At 49.7% G+C, this 18640-nt stretch overlaps 1 protein-coding gene across 2 annotated transcripts; it reads left to right on the forward strand.

The window, feature by feature from the left end:
• Window positions 1–2941: 2941 nt before the first annotated feature.
• Window positions 2942–17942, forward strand: CCN5 (cellular communication network factor 5). 2 transcript variants are annotated; one of them, XM_070381781.1, is made up of 5 exons: window positions 2942–3233; window positions 3379–3493; window positions 7525–7741; window positions 14219–14473; window positions 16224–16896. In XM_070381781.1, exons 2-5 carry the CDS (start codon window positions 3434–3436, stop codon window positions 16346–16348), a joined length of 657 nt encoding a protein of 218 aa, XP_070237882.1. In that variant the 5' UTR covers window positions 2942–3233; window positions 3379–3433; the 3' UTR covers window positions 16349–16896. The 2 variants fall into 2 exon arrangements, with proteins under 2 accessions (XP_070237882.1, XP_070237881.1); XM_070381780.1 differs by having other exon boundaries at window positions 2945–3233; window positions 16758–17942.
• Window positions 17943–18640: the final 698 nt, after the last annotated feature.

Here is an 18640-nt window from a genome sequence, read left to right on the forward strand (position 1 = left end):
TCTAAGCAGTAGCAAAAATAAATAACCACAGCATAGGTTTTGGAGTCATATGAACCTCCGCTGAAAATCTGGCTCTGTTTTCTAGCTGTGTGACCTTTGGCAAGCTGCTTAACCTCTCTGGATTTCATTTTTTCTTTTTTTTTTTTATTAAGGTATGGATGACAAGGATTAGAAACACCACTTTTTATAACAAGTACTCAGCACAGGGGCAGTTCCCACTGGGTGCTCAATATGTAATCACTTTCATTATTATTAAAACCAGGGACCTGGAACTTCCCTAGATGTCTAGTGGTGAAGACACTGAACTTCCACTGTGGCAGGCATGGGTTTCGATCCCTGATTGAGGTGCTAAGATCCTGGCCTGGCCAAAACATAGAAAATAAATAAATAAATGTGCAGCTACTTACTCACGTCTGATTCTTTGCGACCCCATGGACTCTAGTCTGTCAGGCTCCTCTCTCCATGGAATTTTCCAGGCGAGAATACTGGAGTGAGTTGCCATTTCCTTCTCCAGAGGAGCTTCCCAGCCCAGGGATTGAACCTGTGTCTCCTGCATTGGCAGGCAGCTTCTTTACCACAAGCACCACCTGGGATGGTAGTTTAGTTGCTAAGTCGTATCCAACTCTTGTGACCCAGGAGACCAGGGTTTGATCCCTGGGATGGGAAGATCCCTTGGAGAAGGGAATGGCTACCCACGCCAGTATTCTTACCTAGAGAATTTCATGGACAGAGAGTCCTGGTGGACTACAGTCCATGTCAAGAATCAGAGATGACTGAGTGACTAACACCAGTTGTATTTTAATAACATGTAGTTAAGCTTCAAATCAGCATGTTTTGATTTATCCTTTAATAAACCTCTTCGACATGGAGAATTTCTAGGAACGCAGTTGCCAGCAGCACACAGGGTCTCAGGAACACAGGTTCACCAAGAGAGTTCCTAACAGCTTGGAATCTTTTGTACTTGCTCCAAGTACAGTTCCTGCCTCCAGCCCTGCGGTATTACATATTTCTGCATCTCACAAGTAGATTCAAAGAAAACAATGGCTGTAGAGTGATGGAGAAGATGAAGATACAGGTAATTCAAGTCTGTCATCCCAGATGACTTCTTGAAATTTTAATTTGTGTTTAAAATTTAGAAAAGTCAAACAGTGTAGACTGCGAAGGGTAACATTTTTGCATGGTAAGTACGAATTCTAATTCATAAATGAACTATATTTGTTTCTTCTCACAATGATGACAGATAACACTTTGTTATATGAAGGTGGTGGGTATTCCAAAACTGATCCACTCTGGGTGTAAAATACCCTAGGCCTGCTTCTAACTCAAACATGAGCCTGAATAAATAACACTGTTTCTCATTCTCTCCAAGTCTGGCAACCCACAACCCTCACCCTCAGCCACTTCCTCCAGCCCTAAATGATCAAATCCCACATTTTCATCTTCAACCTCTGTTCACATCAACTCCTCATCCTGGAACTGCTCCCAGCATCAAGTCACTTTTCTTCCTTGCCAACTGCCCTTTCCCGACTCTTCTGCTGTCCAGCTCCATCACTTTGAGATTTGGGATACTGGGGGAGATGATGGGGGCCAAAGCCTTCTCCAGCCACATTTGACACCCCCCCCTCTCGTATTACCTTTGCCAAATTCTACAGTCAAAGCTCATGTCTTTATATCTTCCCGCTCCTAGTGATACTGGTGGTGAGGTTTTTAAAATATCTACTTATGTATTTGGATGCACCGAGGCTTAGCTGTGTCTTTGCAGGATCTTCAGTCTTCGTTGTGGCATGTGGGGTCCGCACTGCTTTTCTTTTACTTCCAGTATTCCTTTTTAAATTGGAGTGTAATTGCTTCACAATGCTGTGATAGTTTCTGCTGCACAACACAGTGAATCAGCTGTGCGTGTGTGTGTTAGTCGCTCAGTCGTGTCCGACTCTTTGTGACCCCATGGACTGTAGCCCTCCAGGCTCTTTCATTCATGGAATTTTCCAGGCAAGAATACTGGAGTCGGTTGCCATTCCCTTCTCCGGGAGATCTTCCCAACCCAGGGATCAAACCTGGGTCTCCCACACTGCAGGCAGGCTCTTTACCATCTGAGCCACCAGGGAATCAGCTATATGTATACATATATCCCTTCCTTCTTGGGCCTCCCTCTCGCCCCGACTCCCATCCCACCCCTCTAAAGATCACAGAGCATCAGGATCTTTAGTCGTAGCCTGTGAACTCTTGGTTGCAGCCTGTGGGTTCTAGTTCCCTGATCAGGGATCGAACCTGGCCCCCTGCATTGGAAGCACAGAGTCTCTGGTGGTGTGAATTTCATGTGTCTTGCCCCCTCATGTGTGACACCGCTTCCCACCTCACTGTCGGCTCCAGACACAGCAGGCATTCTTGGCTCCCAGAATAGGCCCTGCTGTCACGCGGTCCCCCACCTCTAGGCATCTGTGTGCTGTTCCCTCTGCCTGCAGCATCGTCCTCTCTCACTCCCTTCATCCCTGGCTCCCACTTCAGAGAGCTCACCCTCACCCTCTGTCTGAACAGGACCCTTCCTCTATATTCCCTGAAATTCCACCTGCCGCCACTTACTGTCCTTTCCCCCTCTCAGCTTACCTCCTCTTCAGGAACTGGAGACACCACAGAGGGGCCTCAGAGCTGACTGAATTCAACAAAAAGGATTTGGTTCCTGCAGATCACTGTTGAGGACCCCCTCATGTAGCAGGGCCCAGCAAGAGCACACACCAGGTCCAGCCCGCGTGGGCTCAGCCACCGCAGGTCACCATCCACAGCTCAGCAAGAAGGCCATGGGGAGGCTCCTGGTTGCCAAAAGCAAACGGGCCGCCCAGGGAAGTTTTGCTGTGGGTCACACCCGCTTCTGGACGGCTGCCAATCTTCCTGCCAGAAACCGCAGGCCCGCTGAAGCCGCCTGGAGTCCGGACCACGGGGCTTAGGAGGACTTGGGTCAGCTCTGCAAAGGGGGTGTCTGTGGAGCACTTTCTGGATCTACAGCACCCCCTCTACTGCCAGGGTTGGCCAGGGGGTCTGGGGCAGGGCTCCAGCGGCTCCAGCAGCGGCTTGGGTAGGCCCTTTGGGGCTGGGAGGAGCTACAGAGGCCCCTGCCAGCCTGTCACAGGCTCTCGGCATTGGCACTGGCTCTGACTTTCACACGCACGCACACACACACACACACACACACATACTGGCAAGCACCCTCTTGGTGGCCTCGGAGGTCTCACCTCCAGGTAAATGGGCTCATCAGTGGGAAGATGAGGATGGGAGAGAAGCAGGGCTACAAAGGCCAGCGTGTGTGTGTGCATGCGTGTATGTGTGTGTGTGTGTGTGTGTGTGCGTGCCTGGGAGTGACCTCACAGCCGCCGGAACATAAAGACTTACAGGTCCTGCCTCCGAGGCTCAAAGCTGGCTCCGTGGGGGACACAGTGACATGAGAGGCACATTTCAGACCCACCTCCTCGCCTTCTCCCTCCTCTGTCTCCTCTCCAAGGTAAGGGGGCCCTGGGCCCCGAAATGTACTGCTGGCTTCCTTGGTGTGGTGGGGGAGATGTGAAATCACAGCCAAGGACCCCCTGGAAGAATTCCTGTGGGCCTCCTCTGTTGGGGCTCAGCTGAGCTTCTCTCCCTGATGCCCAGAGAGCTGCTTCCCTCTGGCCAAGTCTGCTGTGTGACCTCAGGCAAATCCCTTCCCCTCTCTGAGTCTTAGCTCCTTCCTCAGTTAAATGGGTATAATGTTCATGAGGCCTTTGGGAAGGTCATTTATCATAGTTTATCTCCAGGGCCGAGCACAGGACCTGGAATATGACAAATGTTTAAGAGAGGACTTTCATGATTACCAATCCCTGAAGTCCCTCTGCAAACAGAAGTGGGTTCCCTCATTATAAATGGGGAGCCTCAAGAGGGGGCCTGCTTTGTCTAACTAGGAGCTAGGATTTGAATGGATGTTGGGTGCCTAGCCCATTGGAAGTTTCATACAAAGGCATTAATGCTGTCGGGCCCTCAGGCAGTGAGTGGCCTGCTGACCCTAGATGGAGGGGGTAGGGAGACAGCTCTAGAGAATAAAGACCTTCTCCTGTGGGATATTTTCAAAAGGCTTGTGGAACATCCACCTTGCCTAACATGCCCAACAACCTCATCAGGAATGATTATTTCCTGTTTTCAGTCAAGCAAGGCTCAGAGAGGGTAAGCAACTTGCTTGAAACCACACAGCATCAAAGCAATAGAGGAGACAGAGGCCAGGACTGGCCTGGGTGTGAGGAGAGGGGACTGCAGTCTGTATCTCTCCACCTCCAACCTGGACCGAGGCCACAGTTGCTGAGCCTGCCATCACCTTAGCAAATGCCAAGTTCCCGGTGTCATGGGGATTGGCCCTGCTGCAAGCTATGATCTCACTATATTTTCATGCTCTTTTGAGAATTGCAGGCAGGAACGCCTCTCTCCTGGATCCAGGCAGTGGTTGGGGGAAGGCTGAGAACCCTGCTGGCATCCTAACCTTGCTTTTTGTTCTTCCAAACCGGGATGGTCAGGACATGATGCCAGGAAGGGTAGCATGGGTAGGGGGAGCTGGGGACTTGGGGTTCTGGGCCTGGGATCAAACGAAAGGCCAAAATGAAGCAGTCCTAGACTCACTGTTCTCTCCCCCAGCCCTCCATTCTTCCCAGGCCCCAGGGAGCCAGGCAACATCCCACTCAGAACGCAGGGACTTAGTCATCACACACATGAAAGCCGTGACAATCCTCAGAGAGAGAATTTCAAGTCTCGCAGGCAGGTTGTGAGCTCCTGAGCTCAGGCCTGTGGACAGAGACAGGTGGTAGAGACCTGGAAACAAGCCAGGCCACATTGACCAGAAGTTGGCCATGACCTCATTAAAACCCTGATTCCAAGATAGATGGTCTCCACCTCATTTTACTTAGGAGGAAACTGCTCCCTCTCAGTGCAGCAGTGAAGTGTCCAAGGCCACACAGCGTGTCAGTGGTAGAACTTGGATCTCAACTCTTGCTTGGAAGATTCCCTGTCCAGGGCTCTTGCGCAGCTGGGGACCACAGCAAAGGAAGGTCTGGGACAACCAAGGGTGACGAGGCAGCTTGAACATGGGAATGGGCTGGTTGGAAAGGGTGTAGAGACAGAGACTAGACAGGACCTCTCCCTCCTTGGCTGTGCTGAAACACCCTCCCTGACTTGTCCCCATCCCTCTTGAACAGTTAGTTGACGCAGAGGCTAAGCTGGCATCAGAGCCATAAGTGACGAGAGGTGGGTGTGGTTGAGGCCTGGTCTTGGATGCATATGAACCTTGATTCTGTTCCTGATCTACCTGTTATTGGTGATGTCGCTATACTGCTTTAAGCTTCAGTTTCCCTGTCTTTAAAATGGGTATAATGCTGGACTTCCCTGGCAGTACAGTGATTAAGACTGCGTGTTTCCTCTGCAGGGAGCACGGGTTCAATCCCTGGTCGGGGAACTAAGATCCCATACGCCACATGGTACAGCCAAAATAAATAAATAAAATGGGCATAATGCTGTAGCTCCCACTGGAGGGTTAAACTAGCACATTACAGAGCTCAGCGCATGGTGTGCCCGTGGTGAATGACAGTCACGGGCATCGGTGTCATCAGGTCCCTCCTGTAGATCCAGCCCTGTCAAGCTTGCCCTGTAGAGAGCCCAAAGTGAGAACCCAGGTGCAAAGCACACAGCTTATGTCCTGGCACCTCTGCTTTCAGGAGGAAAGGACCCAAGAGCCATTTCTGGTCAAAAGCCTACCCCTCACCCTGCTTATTTCCCACCAACTCAGGGAGCTCAGCCTCTGAGGGTTTAGAAGGGAAACTCAAAGTCCAGCTGATTGTTTCTCAGGTCAGTGCCGTGTGGATCACATCTGGATTTATGAAAATGCAGATTCAGAGTCATAAGGAAGGGCCCTGGATGCTGCATGACTAACAAGCTTCCCGGTGCTGCTGCTGCCGGTCCAGACCTCACTTTGAAGGGTGAGGCTAGACCATCCTCTCTAGAATCTGGTGTCACCCAGTCTCCTGCTTGAAATGCCTGCGGAGATGGGAACTCGTCCTCTGGCAAGGCTCCAGGCACACAGCTGCACACTCACATCTAATGTTACCAGTGCCATCGTAGATGGGCCCTGTCATTGCTTCCTGGTCTGTGACCCACCCTCCCACACACACACAGGTCTGCCAGTTTGGAACGGCCCCTAGTGGCCACGGTGGGAACTGCAGGCCATAGAGAGGTTTGCAGGACTAGGAGTCCTAAGGGTGGGAAAGGTAGGGATTAGGGCAGAGAGGTCATTGCCTGCTTTGGGGCCACACACAGGACTTAGGAGGTTATTAATTTCACCTTCCAAAACTGCATCCAATTCTTCAATCCTCTACACAAAACCCTCCAGACTTCCAAGGGCCCTCAGGTGGGGTGGGTCACTAGTAACACCTTGAATTATGCATGGCCCTCGGTCCCTACCTTCCAATGGACATATGGGGAACCTAGAGTGTCTGGTTTCTGGTTTGGTTGTTTCTCGGTCCTAAGTGAGGAGGGGCAGTCAGGACACTTGGGTTGATACCTTGAGCCTGCCCCTGGGGGTGGGACCCTGGCTGGGGCTTTTCCCTGTTACAGGAAGTCTACACCCACTCTGGGTCTGTGGGTCTTCAGTGGGGAAGCACACTCCCAGCCAAGTAGCTAACCCACGGGGACTGTGTCTCTTCCTCTCTCTGGAACTCAGTCTCCCCATCTTTATATGGCGGGGAGAAGGGTTAGAGTGGAGGTGAGGTACCAGTAACCTAGCTGTGCATCAAACACCCCTGGATGGCTCGTTAAAAACAGATTCCAGGGCTGGGCCTCTGGAAGCTCTGAATTGATAAGTCCCACAGGAGGCCAAGTTTTCCTGGCTTATTTGAGGCTCATCTGGAAACATATTCTAGATTGTTCCAAAGATCAAAAACATCCATGATACTGTTTGATTTATTCAGTCCTCAGGATAAATATCCACAGTCCTCCTGCTAGAAAACGTATAGTACCCTGTCATTTTAATCCTCTGTTCTGTTGGTTTTGCCTCTGTAAGTTCCCAGAAGGCAGAGGCTAAGCCCACTATTATAATTCACATACCAGTCATCATAGCTAAATGCATGGAGCATCTCCTGCATGGCAGGCTGTGAACTAAAAGTTTTATATGCCTCATTTCATGTACTCCTCAAAACAATCCTCTGAGTTATATATTATTGCCCCCTCTTCACAGATGAGGCAGTTGAGGCTCAGAGAACTTAAGTAACTTGCCCAAGGCTGCTCCGCTAATAAGCGACAGAGTTAAGACAGGAATTCTAATCCAGAGCCCTTGCTCATGACCACAATGCCATGCTGTCTCATACAGAGTGACGTGGGGGTGCTGGGGTTCAAGGCCAGGTCTATGTCTCTCTGGGGCCAAGGTGTGATGCTACACTGCACAGCCTGGCAGAGAAGGAGTCAGTCGTGAGGGTCTCACTGCCCACCTTGAATGACCTTGGCTGAGGGAGGTCTCTGTCTCTGCAGGTGTGTGCCCAGCTGTGCCCCACACCATGTGCCTGTCCCTGGCCACCACCCCGATGCCCACCGGGGGTGCCCCTGGTGCTGGACGGCTGCAACTGCTGCCGGGTATGTGCGCGGCGGCTGGGGGAGCCCTGCGACCATCTCCACGTCTGTGACCCCAGCCAGGGCCTGGTCTGCCAGCCCGGGGCGGGCCCTGGAGGCCGGGGGGCCGTGTGCCTCTGTAAGCAGGTTTGCGGGTCTGGTGGAGGGGGTGATGGGGAGGGGGTCAAGGACTTCAAGTCCTGAGTCCAGGAGAAGTCGTCTTCATTCCCAGCCAAACCTGGTGACACAAGGTTCCCTAAGCCCGCTCCTCACTTCTTTTGTCTTTGCTCAGATCTCACCCACTACCCAAACAGCCTACCTCCCTTCTTATCCATCCAGATCTAGCCATCTTTCAAAGCCGAGCGCAAACACCTCCTCCCCTGATCAGCCCTCCCAGATTCTTCAAACCAGAGGTCACCACCCTTTCTCAGAACCCTCACGACACTCTTGGGAAAATGAAAGGGCAGCTCTCTATTTCAGGCGTAAGATGTATCAGGCCCTGCACTAAGCACTTACCTCCTAAGTCACACGATCCTCACAATAATCCTCTGCGGTAAGTACTTTCAGACCATTTTATAGATGAGGAAACTGAGGTTCCGTAATACTAACAGACATGTTTAACGTTACACAGCTGGGGGCTGGGTCAAACAGGCTCTGAAGCAGCATTCCGTTCTGTCTTTTTCTGGGGTTGGGAGCCCTTGAACCTGTGAACCCTGAGTTTGCTATTTCCTAGCAACCTTGAGCATGTTACACCTCCCACCACTCTACCCTTGTGCCCTCCGGGTGGGCTTTAGGTCAGGGTTTCTCAACTTTGCTCCCGGGTCATTTGGGACTGAGTAATTCTCTGCTGTGGGATGCGGTTCTGTGCATGATAGGAATTAAGGCAGCATCCCTCGTCTCTACCTGCTGGATGCCAGTAGCACCCCAAACAGCAAGTCGTGACCATCTCCCTTCACATGTTGCCTAGGGAGAAAAATCGCCCCCAGTGGAGAACCACTGCTTTAGAGAAATAGAAAGGGGTGGGGACTGTTCTGTGCTCTATTTTTCTTTTTAAATAAGCCTTACAGAGCACTTTACCGTTCCCATCTTTGTACATGTAGCACTTTAAAAAAAGAATGGGAGAGAGAAAGGAAGAAAGGCTCATGAATCACTGACAATGAATCCATCTATAGGAAAAAAAAAAAACTTGTTAAAAAGAAAAACACAACTTACAGGGACTTCCCTGGTGGTTCAGCGGCTCAGCCTCCACACTCCCAACGCAGGAGGCCTGGGTTCGATCCCTGGTCAGGGAATTAGATCCCAAATGCCACAACTAAAATTATCCCACATGCCACAACGAAGATGGAAGACCCCATGTGTTGCAACTAAGACCCAACACGGCCAAACGAATTTTTTTTTTTAAAAAGGACTTATAGACATAAAATTATCAATGGTAAATCCCTGTTAAATACTTTTTTCTGATAAGGGGAGTATAATAATGAGAAAGGGGTGATGTCTCTTATAAACTTAGAGATGATTGGTAATAAAAATGTACCTACAAATGTGGTTGCCCAAGGGAGAGGGGTCGGGGAGGGAAGGACTGAGAGTTTGGGATTAGATTAGCAGCTGTGAACTATTATAAATAAAATGGACAGGATGGGGGTTCAGGCTGGAGGGGACACATGTATGCCTATGGCTGGCTCATGGTGATGTGTGGCAAAAACCATCCCAATATTGTAAAGTAATTATCCTCCAATTAAAATTTTAAAAAAGATGACCAACAAAAATGTCCTACTGTATAGCAACTGTATAGCACAGGGAACTATATTGGATTCCCTATAGGTACACCACAGTGGAAAAGAATGTAAAAAATGTCTTTATGTGTATGACTGAGTCACTTTGCTATACAGCAGAGATTGGCACAGCATTGTAAATCAAATATACTTCCATTTAAAAAATCAAATAAATATCACCTATGAAGGGAGAAAAAAATGTACCTAAAGAAAAAACTCAGAAAAGCAACACTTAGCTTATCAGGCTGTTATCTAGAGAAGCCATCACACATGTCAAGCACTTGGCAAAATTTGTTTATTGAACACATGCCTAGCACTTACCTAGAGTTTCAAAATATCACCTCATTTAACCTCTCAACAACCATATGAAGTAGCTCCTAATGTCATCCCCATTTTGTAAATGGAAAAAAAGAGGCCCAGAGAGGTTAAGTAATTTGCCCAAGGTCACACAGCTCAAAAGTGGCTGAGCTGGGATTTGAACACAGGGAGCTGACTCCACAATCTTTGTTTCTTTCACTCTACTGTCTGCCGCTCAGTATATGACTAGTTACTGTCACTAAATTTATTATGGGGCTTTTCTTATTCCACCTTGATTCAGACTTTGAATACCTGGAGGCCAAAAATTTGTTTGGTCCTTGCTCCTTTCTGCAACTTCCAGCTCTGGTTGGGTGACACCAAATGTGTCTCATGAATGTGTAATGAATTACAGGTGCTCGTGAGTGTGTAATGATTGGAACTGAGTGGAGGCTGGGAGCTAGGGAAGCCTCAGCCAAGGCAGAACTAAGACGGCACAGAGACTGAGCCTGGGTCTTGGCTCTGGAGGGAACATGCTGGCCCAAATCTCTCCTCTCACCCACTAGCTGGACAGCCCCTCTCTCAGGGACTGCCTCTGAGCTGTGTGCATGTTCAGTGTGGCTTGCTTTCTTTTAAGATTTTTTTTTTTTTTGATGTGGACCATTTTAAGTCTTTATTGAGTTTGTTACTGTATTGTTTCTGTTTTATGCTTTGGTTTTTTGACATTGAGGCAAGTGGAATCTTAGCTCCCCAACCAGGGATCGAACCCACAACCCTGCTTTGGAAGGCTAAGTCTTAACCACTGGAGCACCAGGGAAGCCCTTCTCCCTCACTTTAAAAGCAGAGCTTCCCCGGCTCAGCCAAGGGCAACTCCATCTTTTTTCCGTGGCTCAGCCTCAAATTCTGGAGTCATCCTTGACTTCTCTCTCATCTTTTTCCACATCCCACTCACTCCCCACCAGTAAATCCTTCACAATATTTCCACCGGGCCTGATCCCCACCGTAACTCATCTGGATTTTGCAGAGACCCCTTAACTGTCTCCCTGCTTCCGTCCTTGGTCCCTAGTCTGTTCTCAACACAGCAGACTGAGGGCTCCTTTAAATACGTAAATCAGATCACAGGTCAAGTCCCTCCTCTGCCTAAAAGCCTCCCATAGCCTCCCATCTTCTCAGAGTAAGAGCCAAAGCCCTCTCAGCAGGCAACAAGGACCCTGCTCCTGTTTTCTCTCTGACCCGTCTAACTCCCTCCTGCCCTCTGCTCCATCCTCACTGGCCTCCCAGATACCCCAGGCACGCTCCCACCTCAGGGCCTTTGCACAGGCTGTTCCTGCTACCGGCATTCTTTTCCCCAGATTTCTGCATGGCAAGTTCTCTCTCCTCCTTCACATCTTTACCCAAACATCACTTTCTCAGTAAGGCCTTCCCTGATCACCATATTGAAAAATTACAACCCTGCTCTACTCCTCAAACCTGCCCTCCTTTATTTTTTGAGCACTAATCGACATCTAACATCACAAACTCAACTTTGTTTCTTGTGTTTGTTTCCACTAGAGCGAAAGCTCCAGTGAAGGCAGGATTTTGGCTGGTTTTAGTCATTGCTATGTCACAAGTTGCCTAGAGCAATGTCTGGCACATAGTAGGCACTCAGTAAATAATTGCTGAGTGCATAAACAATAATGACAGTTCTGGTGGGGCTTGTGTGAAGGTACCATTTGGTGGGGTAATGGTGCAGTGAAAGTAAAAGTGAAGTCACTCAGTCGTGTCCGACTCTTTGCGACCCCATGGACTGTAGCCTACCAAGCTCCTCCCTCCATGGGATTCTCCAGGCAAGAGTACTGGAGTGGGTTGCCACTTCCTTCTCCAGGGGATCTTCCTGACCCAGGGATTGAACCCAGGTCTCCTGCATTCCAGGCAGACGCTTTAACCTCTGAGCCACCAGGGAAGCCCTAATGGTGCAGTAACAGGCACCATTTATGGAGCATGTACTATGAACAAGTCCTTTATATACATGATTTCACTTTATCCTTAATAATGAGGTATTATCACTATTTTGAGGGTGAAGGAACTGGGGCTCAGAGAGGTTAAGTCACCTGCCTAAGGTCCTACAATGTACAAGTGTGTGCATGCTAAATTGCTTCAGTCGTGTCAGATTCTTTCAACTCCATGGACTGTAAACCCCCAGGCTCCTCTCTCTATGGGATTCTCCAGGTAAGAATACTGGAGTGGGTTGCCATTTCCTTCTCCAGGGGATCTTCCCGATCCAGGGATCAAACTCGCATCAAACTCGCATCTCTTATGTCTCCTGCACTGGCAGGCAGGTTCTTTACTAATATGCAAGTGGCTGCGGGTACAAACAAACAAACACAAATCCTTGGTGTTCCTTCTCCTGCCAGGGACTCTCAGAGAAAGGGATGCAGAAATTACCAGATGACAAGATTATGCCCTGAAGTTATTTGGGGGAAGCTGCTGGACAAGGAGACCATTGGAGAGAGCCGAGAAGGAGAAGGGTTTTATACGTGTGTATAGGTGTGGGTCCATGGGGTCGCAAAGAGTCGGACACGACTGAGCAACCTTACTTTCACTTTCATAGGTGTGGGGGTCTCACAGCAAGTACATTTGGAGGTGCCTCATGGTGTCTGGGACCATGCACATGACGCACACAGATCCCAGGGTGGAGACTGCTGCCCAGGGATCATAACCCCCCCACCCCCACCCCAATCAGCTTTGAACTGGAGGACCCAGGAGAGATGCCAGGAAACCTTGCTAAAGTTATTATCCCCTGGGATTTGAACCAGGTCTCTGTGCCTCTAAAATTTCCGCATGTATGTGGACCTATTTGAGGTTTTTCTCAGCAGACCTGGGAAAAGCAGCTTCCCATGAGTCTTGTCTCCCAGATCCAGCTGAAGTGCCACCCACATATCCAGGAAACCCTCCTTTCTCTGCACTTCCTGAGTGGCTCACAGACACCTCTGCAGGGCTCTCGATTTATTCTGTCTTGGAGATGCAGCGTCCACATCTGTGCCCTGCACTGACCCTTGAGTCCCCCTGGGTAAGGACTGGCTCTCAGTCCTGTCTGGGAGCACAGTGGGTGGTACCCAGGAAGGGCTCGGTGTATCTGAAAGGAATAAGGAATCAGGACTATTTTATCAGTGTCTCTCATGTGCTGAGTCTTGTGCCAGGCATTCATTCCAGGGGCATTTCCTGTGGTTCTGTGTGTCCCATCCATGCTCTGAGCTGGCACAGGAGATGCCAGGATGAACACTCTCAGCCCCAGCCCTCAAGGAGTTCATGGCCAGTGGAGGAAGAGGCTGTGATGCCCATAATATTTGAGGGCTTCCTCCAAAGAGTGTTTCTTGAATTCCTAACCCTGTGTTAGATGTGTCCCTGAAGGTTCTAATCATTGTTCTCATCGTTGCTATTGTTAAAGTGACTCAGAGAAGTTTAGTCACTTACCCCAAGTCACACAGCTAGCAAGTTAAGCCCTGACCTGATGGTGGTAACTGTAACACAGCAGATGGACAAGGAAAGTTTGTGGCATGAAATCTCCATGCGTATATAATAGTCATAATATTTTATGTTTATATTAAATAATACATATTATTAATTCTATTATATATGGGCTTCCCAGGTGATGCTAGTGGTATAGAATCTGCCTGCTAATGCAGCAGACACAAGAGACCCCGGTTCCATCCCTGGGTTGGGACGATCCCCTGGAGAAGGAATTGGCAACCCACTCCAGTATTCTTGTCTGAAAAATCCCATGGACAGAGGAGCCTGGCAGGCTACAGTCCATAGAGTTGCAAAGAGTCGGACACGACTGAGCACTTGTCAGCAATACATTAATATTTATATTATTAATAATATATAATAATTTATACTAATAACAACAACAGAGAAGCTAGGATCTACTGAAGGTCTCCTTCATGTTGTATTCATTATAAACACCATTCATTTATAGTCTAGATCACACTTAAATAAGTACCATTATAACCCACTTTGGGCTTCCCTTGTGGCTCAGCTGGTAAAGAATTCGTCTCTGATGCGAGAGACCTGGGTTCAATCCCTGGTTTGGGAAGATCCCCTGGAGAAGGGAACGGCTACCCACTCCAGTATTCTGGCCTGGAGAATTCTACGGACTATACAGTCCATGGGGTCACCGCAAAGAGTCAGACACGACTGTGCGCCTTTCACTTCACTTCATAACCCACTTTGCAGGTGAGGAAACTAAAAGCGGAAGTAGAATCACTGGCCAAGGTCCACAGCTAGCAAAGCAGCTGGAACCAGGCCAGTCTTCCTGCAAGCCTGTTCCAGGAAGCAGCCTGGCACGCTGTCTTCCTGCGGGTGACAGGACAGGACCGCTCTGATTGGGGGTGGGCTGGGGTGGAGGAGGGGCGGAGCCCCTGCAGCACTCAGTTTCCCCAAGGGCTCTGCGTCCCCAGCGCCTCCAGACCAGCTCCGCAGAGAGGACCCGGCGGAGGAGGCGGCGGGCGCAGCCCTGTCCAGGGAAAAGTTGGGGGGTCGCCGATGGAGGTCCGATTTCTCCTCCGCAGGGGGAGAAGATGACGGCAGCTGCGAGGTGAACGGCCGCCTCTACCGGGACGGGGAGACCTTTCAGCCTCACTGCAGGCTCCGCTGCCGCTGCGAGGACGGCGGCTTTACTTGTGTGCCCCTTTGCAGCGAGGACGTGCGGCTCCCCAGCTGGGACTGTCCGCACCCCAGGAGGGTGGAGGTCCCGGGCAAGTGCTGCCCTGAATGGGTGTGCGACCAGGGAGTGGGGCTGGGAGTCCAGCCCCTCCCAGCCCAAGGTGAGTGCTGGGCTGGTCCAGGGCTGTTTGGAGTGGTGGAGGGAGGGCGATGGGCGGGGGATGGGGGTGGGGTAGGAATGGGGGAGGGGGAGGGGTTGGGGGAGGGGTTGGGGAGGGGCGGGGCGGGGCCTCTTAGGTACCAGGACAACTGGATACATCAAAGCCAAGGTTATATTGACAAAAGCTAGGAGGGGCAGGTGGCTAAGGGGACTCTTAGGAAAATGGAACTGACCAAACAAGATGCAGAGGTGCAAGTATATGATTTTAAATAACACACAATTAAAAATAAAAATTGGTGGCAGAGTAGAGGGAGGAAAAGAGGGTTAGGACACTTGAACCAAGTTCTCACATTTCACAGCAGAGGTATAATATAGAGGTATATTATTATAATATAGATTGTCATTATACTGACATGGATACATATTAATATAACACAGTTTAAATATTATATAATATTATTAATATGTCATTATTGGGGTTTATTAAAAGAGGAATTCTAAACTGAATGGGGCAAGGTGGTTGCCTCCGGAATGTGGGCCTAGGGGTCGGCAGGAAAGACAGTGACCTCAGCCTGTAAACTCTTGAGTTTGAGAGATTATGTTATGTATGGTAGGTCACTAGGATTTTTGTTTTTAATTTTTTAATTTATTTTTAATTAGGGGCAAATTGCTTTACAATGTTGTGCTGGTTTCTGCTACACAACAATGCAAATCAGCCATAATTATACATATTGTCACTGCTGCTAAGTCGCTTCAGTCGTGTCCGACTCTGTGCGACCCCACAGACGGCAGCCCACCAGGCTCCCCCGTCCCTGGGATTCTCCAGGCAAGAACACTGGAGTGGGTTGCCATTTCCTTCTCCAATGCATGAAAGTGAAAAGGGAAAGTGAAGTCGCTCTGTCGTATCCGACTCTTCTCGACCCCATGGACTGCAGTCCACCAGGCTCCTCCGTCCATGGGAGTTTCCAGGCAAGAGTACTGGAGTGGGGTGCCATTGCCTTCTCCGCATATTGTCACTAGGGAAACTATTATTATTATATGAATATGATTTTTTAAGGCAACCGAAAAGAGAGCATTGGTTGCATAGGAGATGGTGCCGCCGGAGAGGCAGTAGAATGCGGCAGCTTAAGCATGGAGGCTGCCTGAGTTCTAAGCCCAACTGTGTGACTCAGAAAATTGTTTAACTGCTCTGTCTCAGCTCCTCCAACTATGAGAATAAGCACATCCACCTCACAGAACTGTTGTGAAGCCTGGATGAGTAAATACAAGCGAAGCAGTTAGGACAGAGCCTGGCACACAGCACTCCAGGGCCTTAGCTGTTACCATCCCAACAATGGAATATGATACATCTGTTTAAATACTGGGTTGGCCAAAAATACCTTCAGGTTTCCCTTAAGTTGATGCAGACAAACCCGAAGGATCTTTTTGGCCAACCCAGTACACTGGTGAATGCCGATAGGTTTGCCTTACATGTAAAAAGCAGGCCAGGGCAATGGATATGTAATTTGAACTCCACTGTGTGTGTGCATATGTGTGTGTCTACAGCCATATGAACACATAGACATCCTACACACGTGTGGCTAACACAAGGTGTATCAACCAGACCACTAGTGACATTTGAGCCGGGTCGCGTCTTTGTTGTGAAAGGATGTCCTGTGCAGTGTAGGATGTTTAGCAGCATCTGTGCTAGACTTCAGTAGCCTCCACCCCTCACTTGTGACCAGTAAAACATGTCTCCAAACATTGACAAGTATCTTCCAGGGGGCAAAACGGTCCGCAGTTAAGAACCACGGGTTACAAAAGAACAGAGGAAGGACACAAAATATTAACAGAGCAGAGCAAGACTGGAGGAGGAGGAAAAACTAGACCACGATGAACCCGCCACCCTGTTCCAGACCTGGCCTCTCCGTCACCAGCATCCCTGCCGCCAGGTCACGGGCAGCACCACACACAGGCCCCAACCTCCTCCCTACGATGCTACTTATCACAGGACTTGTGGAGGATACAGAAGTGAGACACTCGCCCTTTATTGGAGGACCGTCATGGTCAATCCCATCATAGCTGCCTGATAACCAATATTTCAGAAGTGCTGACAAGAACCAGGCACTGTTAAGCACTTCACATCCACTATTTTATTCATGCCTAACGATCAACTATTAGGAAATTTACATGGGAAGAAACCGAGGTCCACAGAAGTTAAGCAACGTGACCCAGATTGCACCGCAAGCCAGTGGGTAGAGTTGGCTGCCAAACCTTGACGAACTGACCCCCTCTCTCTCCCCCAGGATCCCAGTTTTCTGGCCTTGTCGCTCCCCTAGCCCCTGGCGTCCCCTGCCCGGAATGGAGCACTGCCTGGGGTCCCTGCTCGACCACCTGCGGCCTGGGCGTGGCCACCCGAGTGTCCAATCAGAACCGCTTCTGCCGCCTGGAGACCCAGCAACGCCTGTGCGTACTGGGGCCCTGCCCACCCGCCAGGGGCCACAGCCCAAGAAGCAGAGCCTTTTAGAGCAAGGCTGAGGATGGAGACTCTGTGTCAGCCGCTCGGCAGGCAGTCTGGGCTGCAGGCCACAGTCCGGCTTGGGTCTGCCATCCAGGCCCTGAAGGACAAGCGTATTTCCAAGCCAGCTGGTCCCTCTGGACCCCGAGATGCCACGGGAAGCATGCCCTAGTTCCCTTCGCTCTCACTCACAGCCTAGGAGAATAGCCACGTTTCTTCTGAGCCATTCACAGCCTCTATCAAAGACACGCACAGAGCTTTTTCCAGGAGATGGGCAACCACCCCCCCTTAATCATTAGACTGAAGCAGGTGCTGGGCTGGATGGGCTATTTTTCTAGGGGTGCAGCGAAGAGGGGCACAGAGATTCTCAGCCTCCTGCTTCCTTTCCTGGAGTGAGGTAGGAACATCCCTGAACACACGTCTGTGTACTTGTGCTGAGAAAACCCTCCCTCCCCACCCTGGGCAGAATTCAGGGACTGAATTCTATGTAAATCACCCTGTCTTGAAGACAGTCAAAATGGGACCCTTAAATGTCCCTTAAAGGGACCCATCAAACCCAACTCGTATTAGTAAGAACTAACCGTTTTCACGACTCCGCAATGCACCAGGCCAAGCTACACATTATACAAGTCAGTGCTGGGAAACATTCTGGACTAGAGAAAAGCAGGGGAGGATGAAGAATGCCTCCCAGAAACCGGGAGAACATGGCCTGAAATAAACCAACCCTCGTGCGAAATCCTGTTTGGAGTCGCAGGTTTTATTGTTTTGTTGTTGTCCAATTGCTCAGTTGTGTCCGACTGACTCTTTGCGACCCCACGGACCGCAGCAAGCCAGGCTCCCCTGTCCCTCGCCATCTCCCAGAGTCTGCCCAAGTGTAAAAGCAAACAAACAAAAATGCCACATACAAATGTCATGTCCTCTTCTGCAGTCTACCTGTATTTGTTTAAAAATAAAAACTGTGTTTTCATCGGAACCTCGCCAGGACATTAGAATATATTCTTGGTATTTTACCAGAATTTCTTCTTATTAAACTAATCTGATTGAGGGATGATTCACACCCAGTTAAATGCACAGGTCTTAAGCGCATGGTTTCATGAGTCTTTACGAATGTATGCACCTATATGACCACACCTCAGAAAAGGTGTAAAACATTTGCATCATCACAGAACGTTTCCTCTGAGGACTTCCCCAGTGGTCCAATGGTTAAGACTCTGAGCTACCAGTACAGGGAGCACAGGTTCGATCCCTGGCAGGGGAACCAAGATCCCACATGCCGTGTGGCACAGCCAAAGATTTTTAAAAAAGAAGAAAATTTCCCTGGCCAGGTGATCCCCTCTACCCGCAAGGGCAACTGCTGTTCTGATTTCCATCATAGATGAAGTGTTGTTATGTTCTTGAACTTCATGTAGAGTCATACAGTAGGTATTCTTTAATGAAGGGCTTCATTCCCTCAATACCAGCCCTAAGGGTGGAGAGGCAGAGAGAAGGCAAAGCCCAGAAGCCAGGACCAGAAGGCGGAAGATGGACTCACAGCAGGGCTGTCTGCTGGGAGCGGAAGCCACCATGGAGATGCAGCCTTGATCCTAACAAAAGGCAGATGGAGATGGGGAGAGAGAACCCAGCTTCTGCTCTCTCCCAGCCCCCAATTCCCAGAAGTGCCTCCCATTGGTC

Source organism: Bos mutus, chromosome 13, assembly GCF_027580195.1.
Source record: "Bos mutus isolate GX-2022 chromosome 13, NWIPB_WYAK_1.1, whole genome shotgun sequence".
Classification (NCBI taxonomy): domain Eukaryota; kingdom Metazoa; phylum Chordata; class Mammalia; order Artiodactyla; family Bovidae; genus Bos; species Bos mutus.

Bases quoted from the DNA above. Each gene is read 5' to 3' on its own strand.
- CCN5 (XM_070381780.1), top strand. From the start codon at position 3,434: ATGAGAGGCACATTTCAGACCCACCTCCTCGCCTTCTCCCTCCTCTGT. The intron at 3,494-7,524 runs GTAAGGGGGCCC...CTGTCTCTGCAG, and splicing joins TCCTCTGTCTCCTCTCCAAG to GTGTGTGCCCAGCTGTGCCC. The intron at 7,742-14,218 runs GTAAGCAGGTTT...TCTCCTCCGCAG, and splicing joins CCGGGGGGCCGTGTGCCTCT to GGGGAGAAGATGACGGCAGC.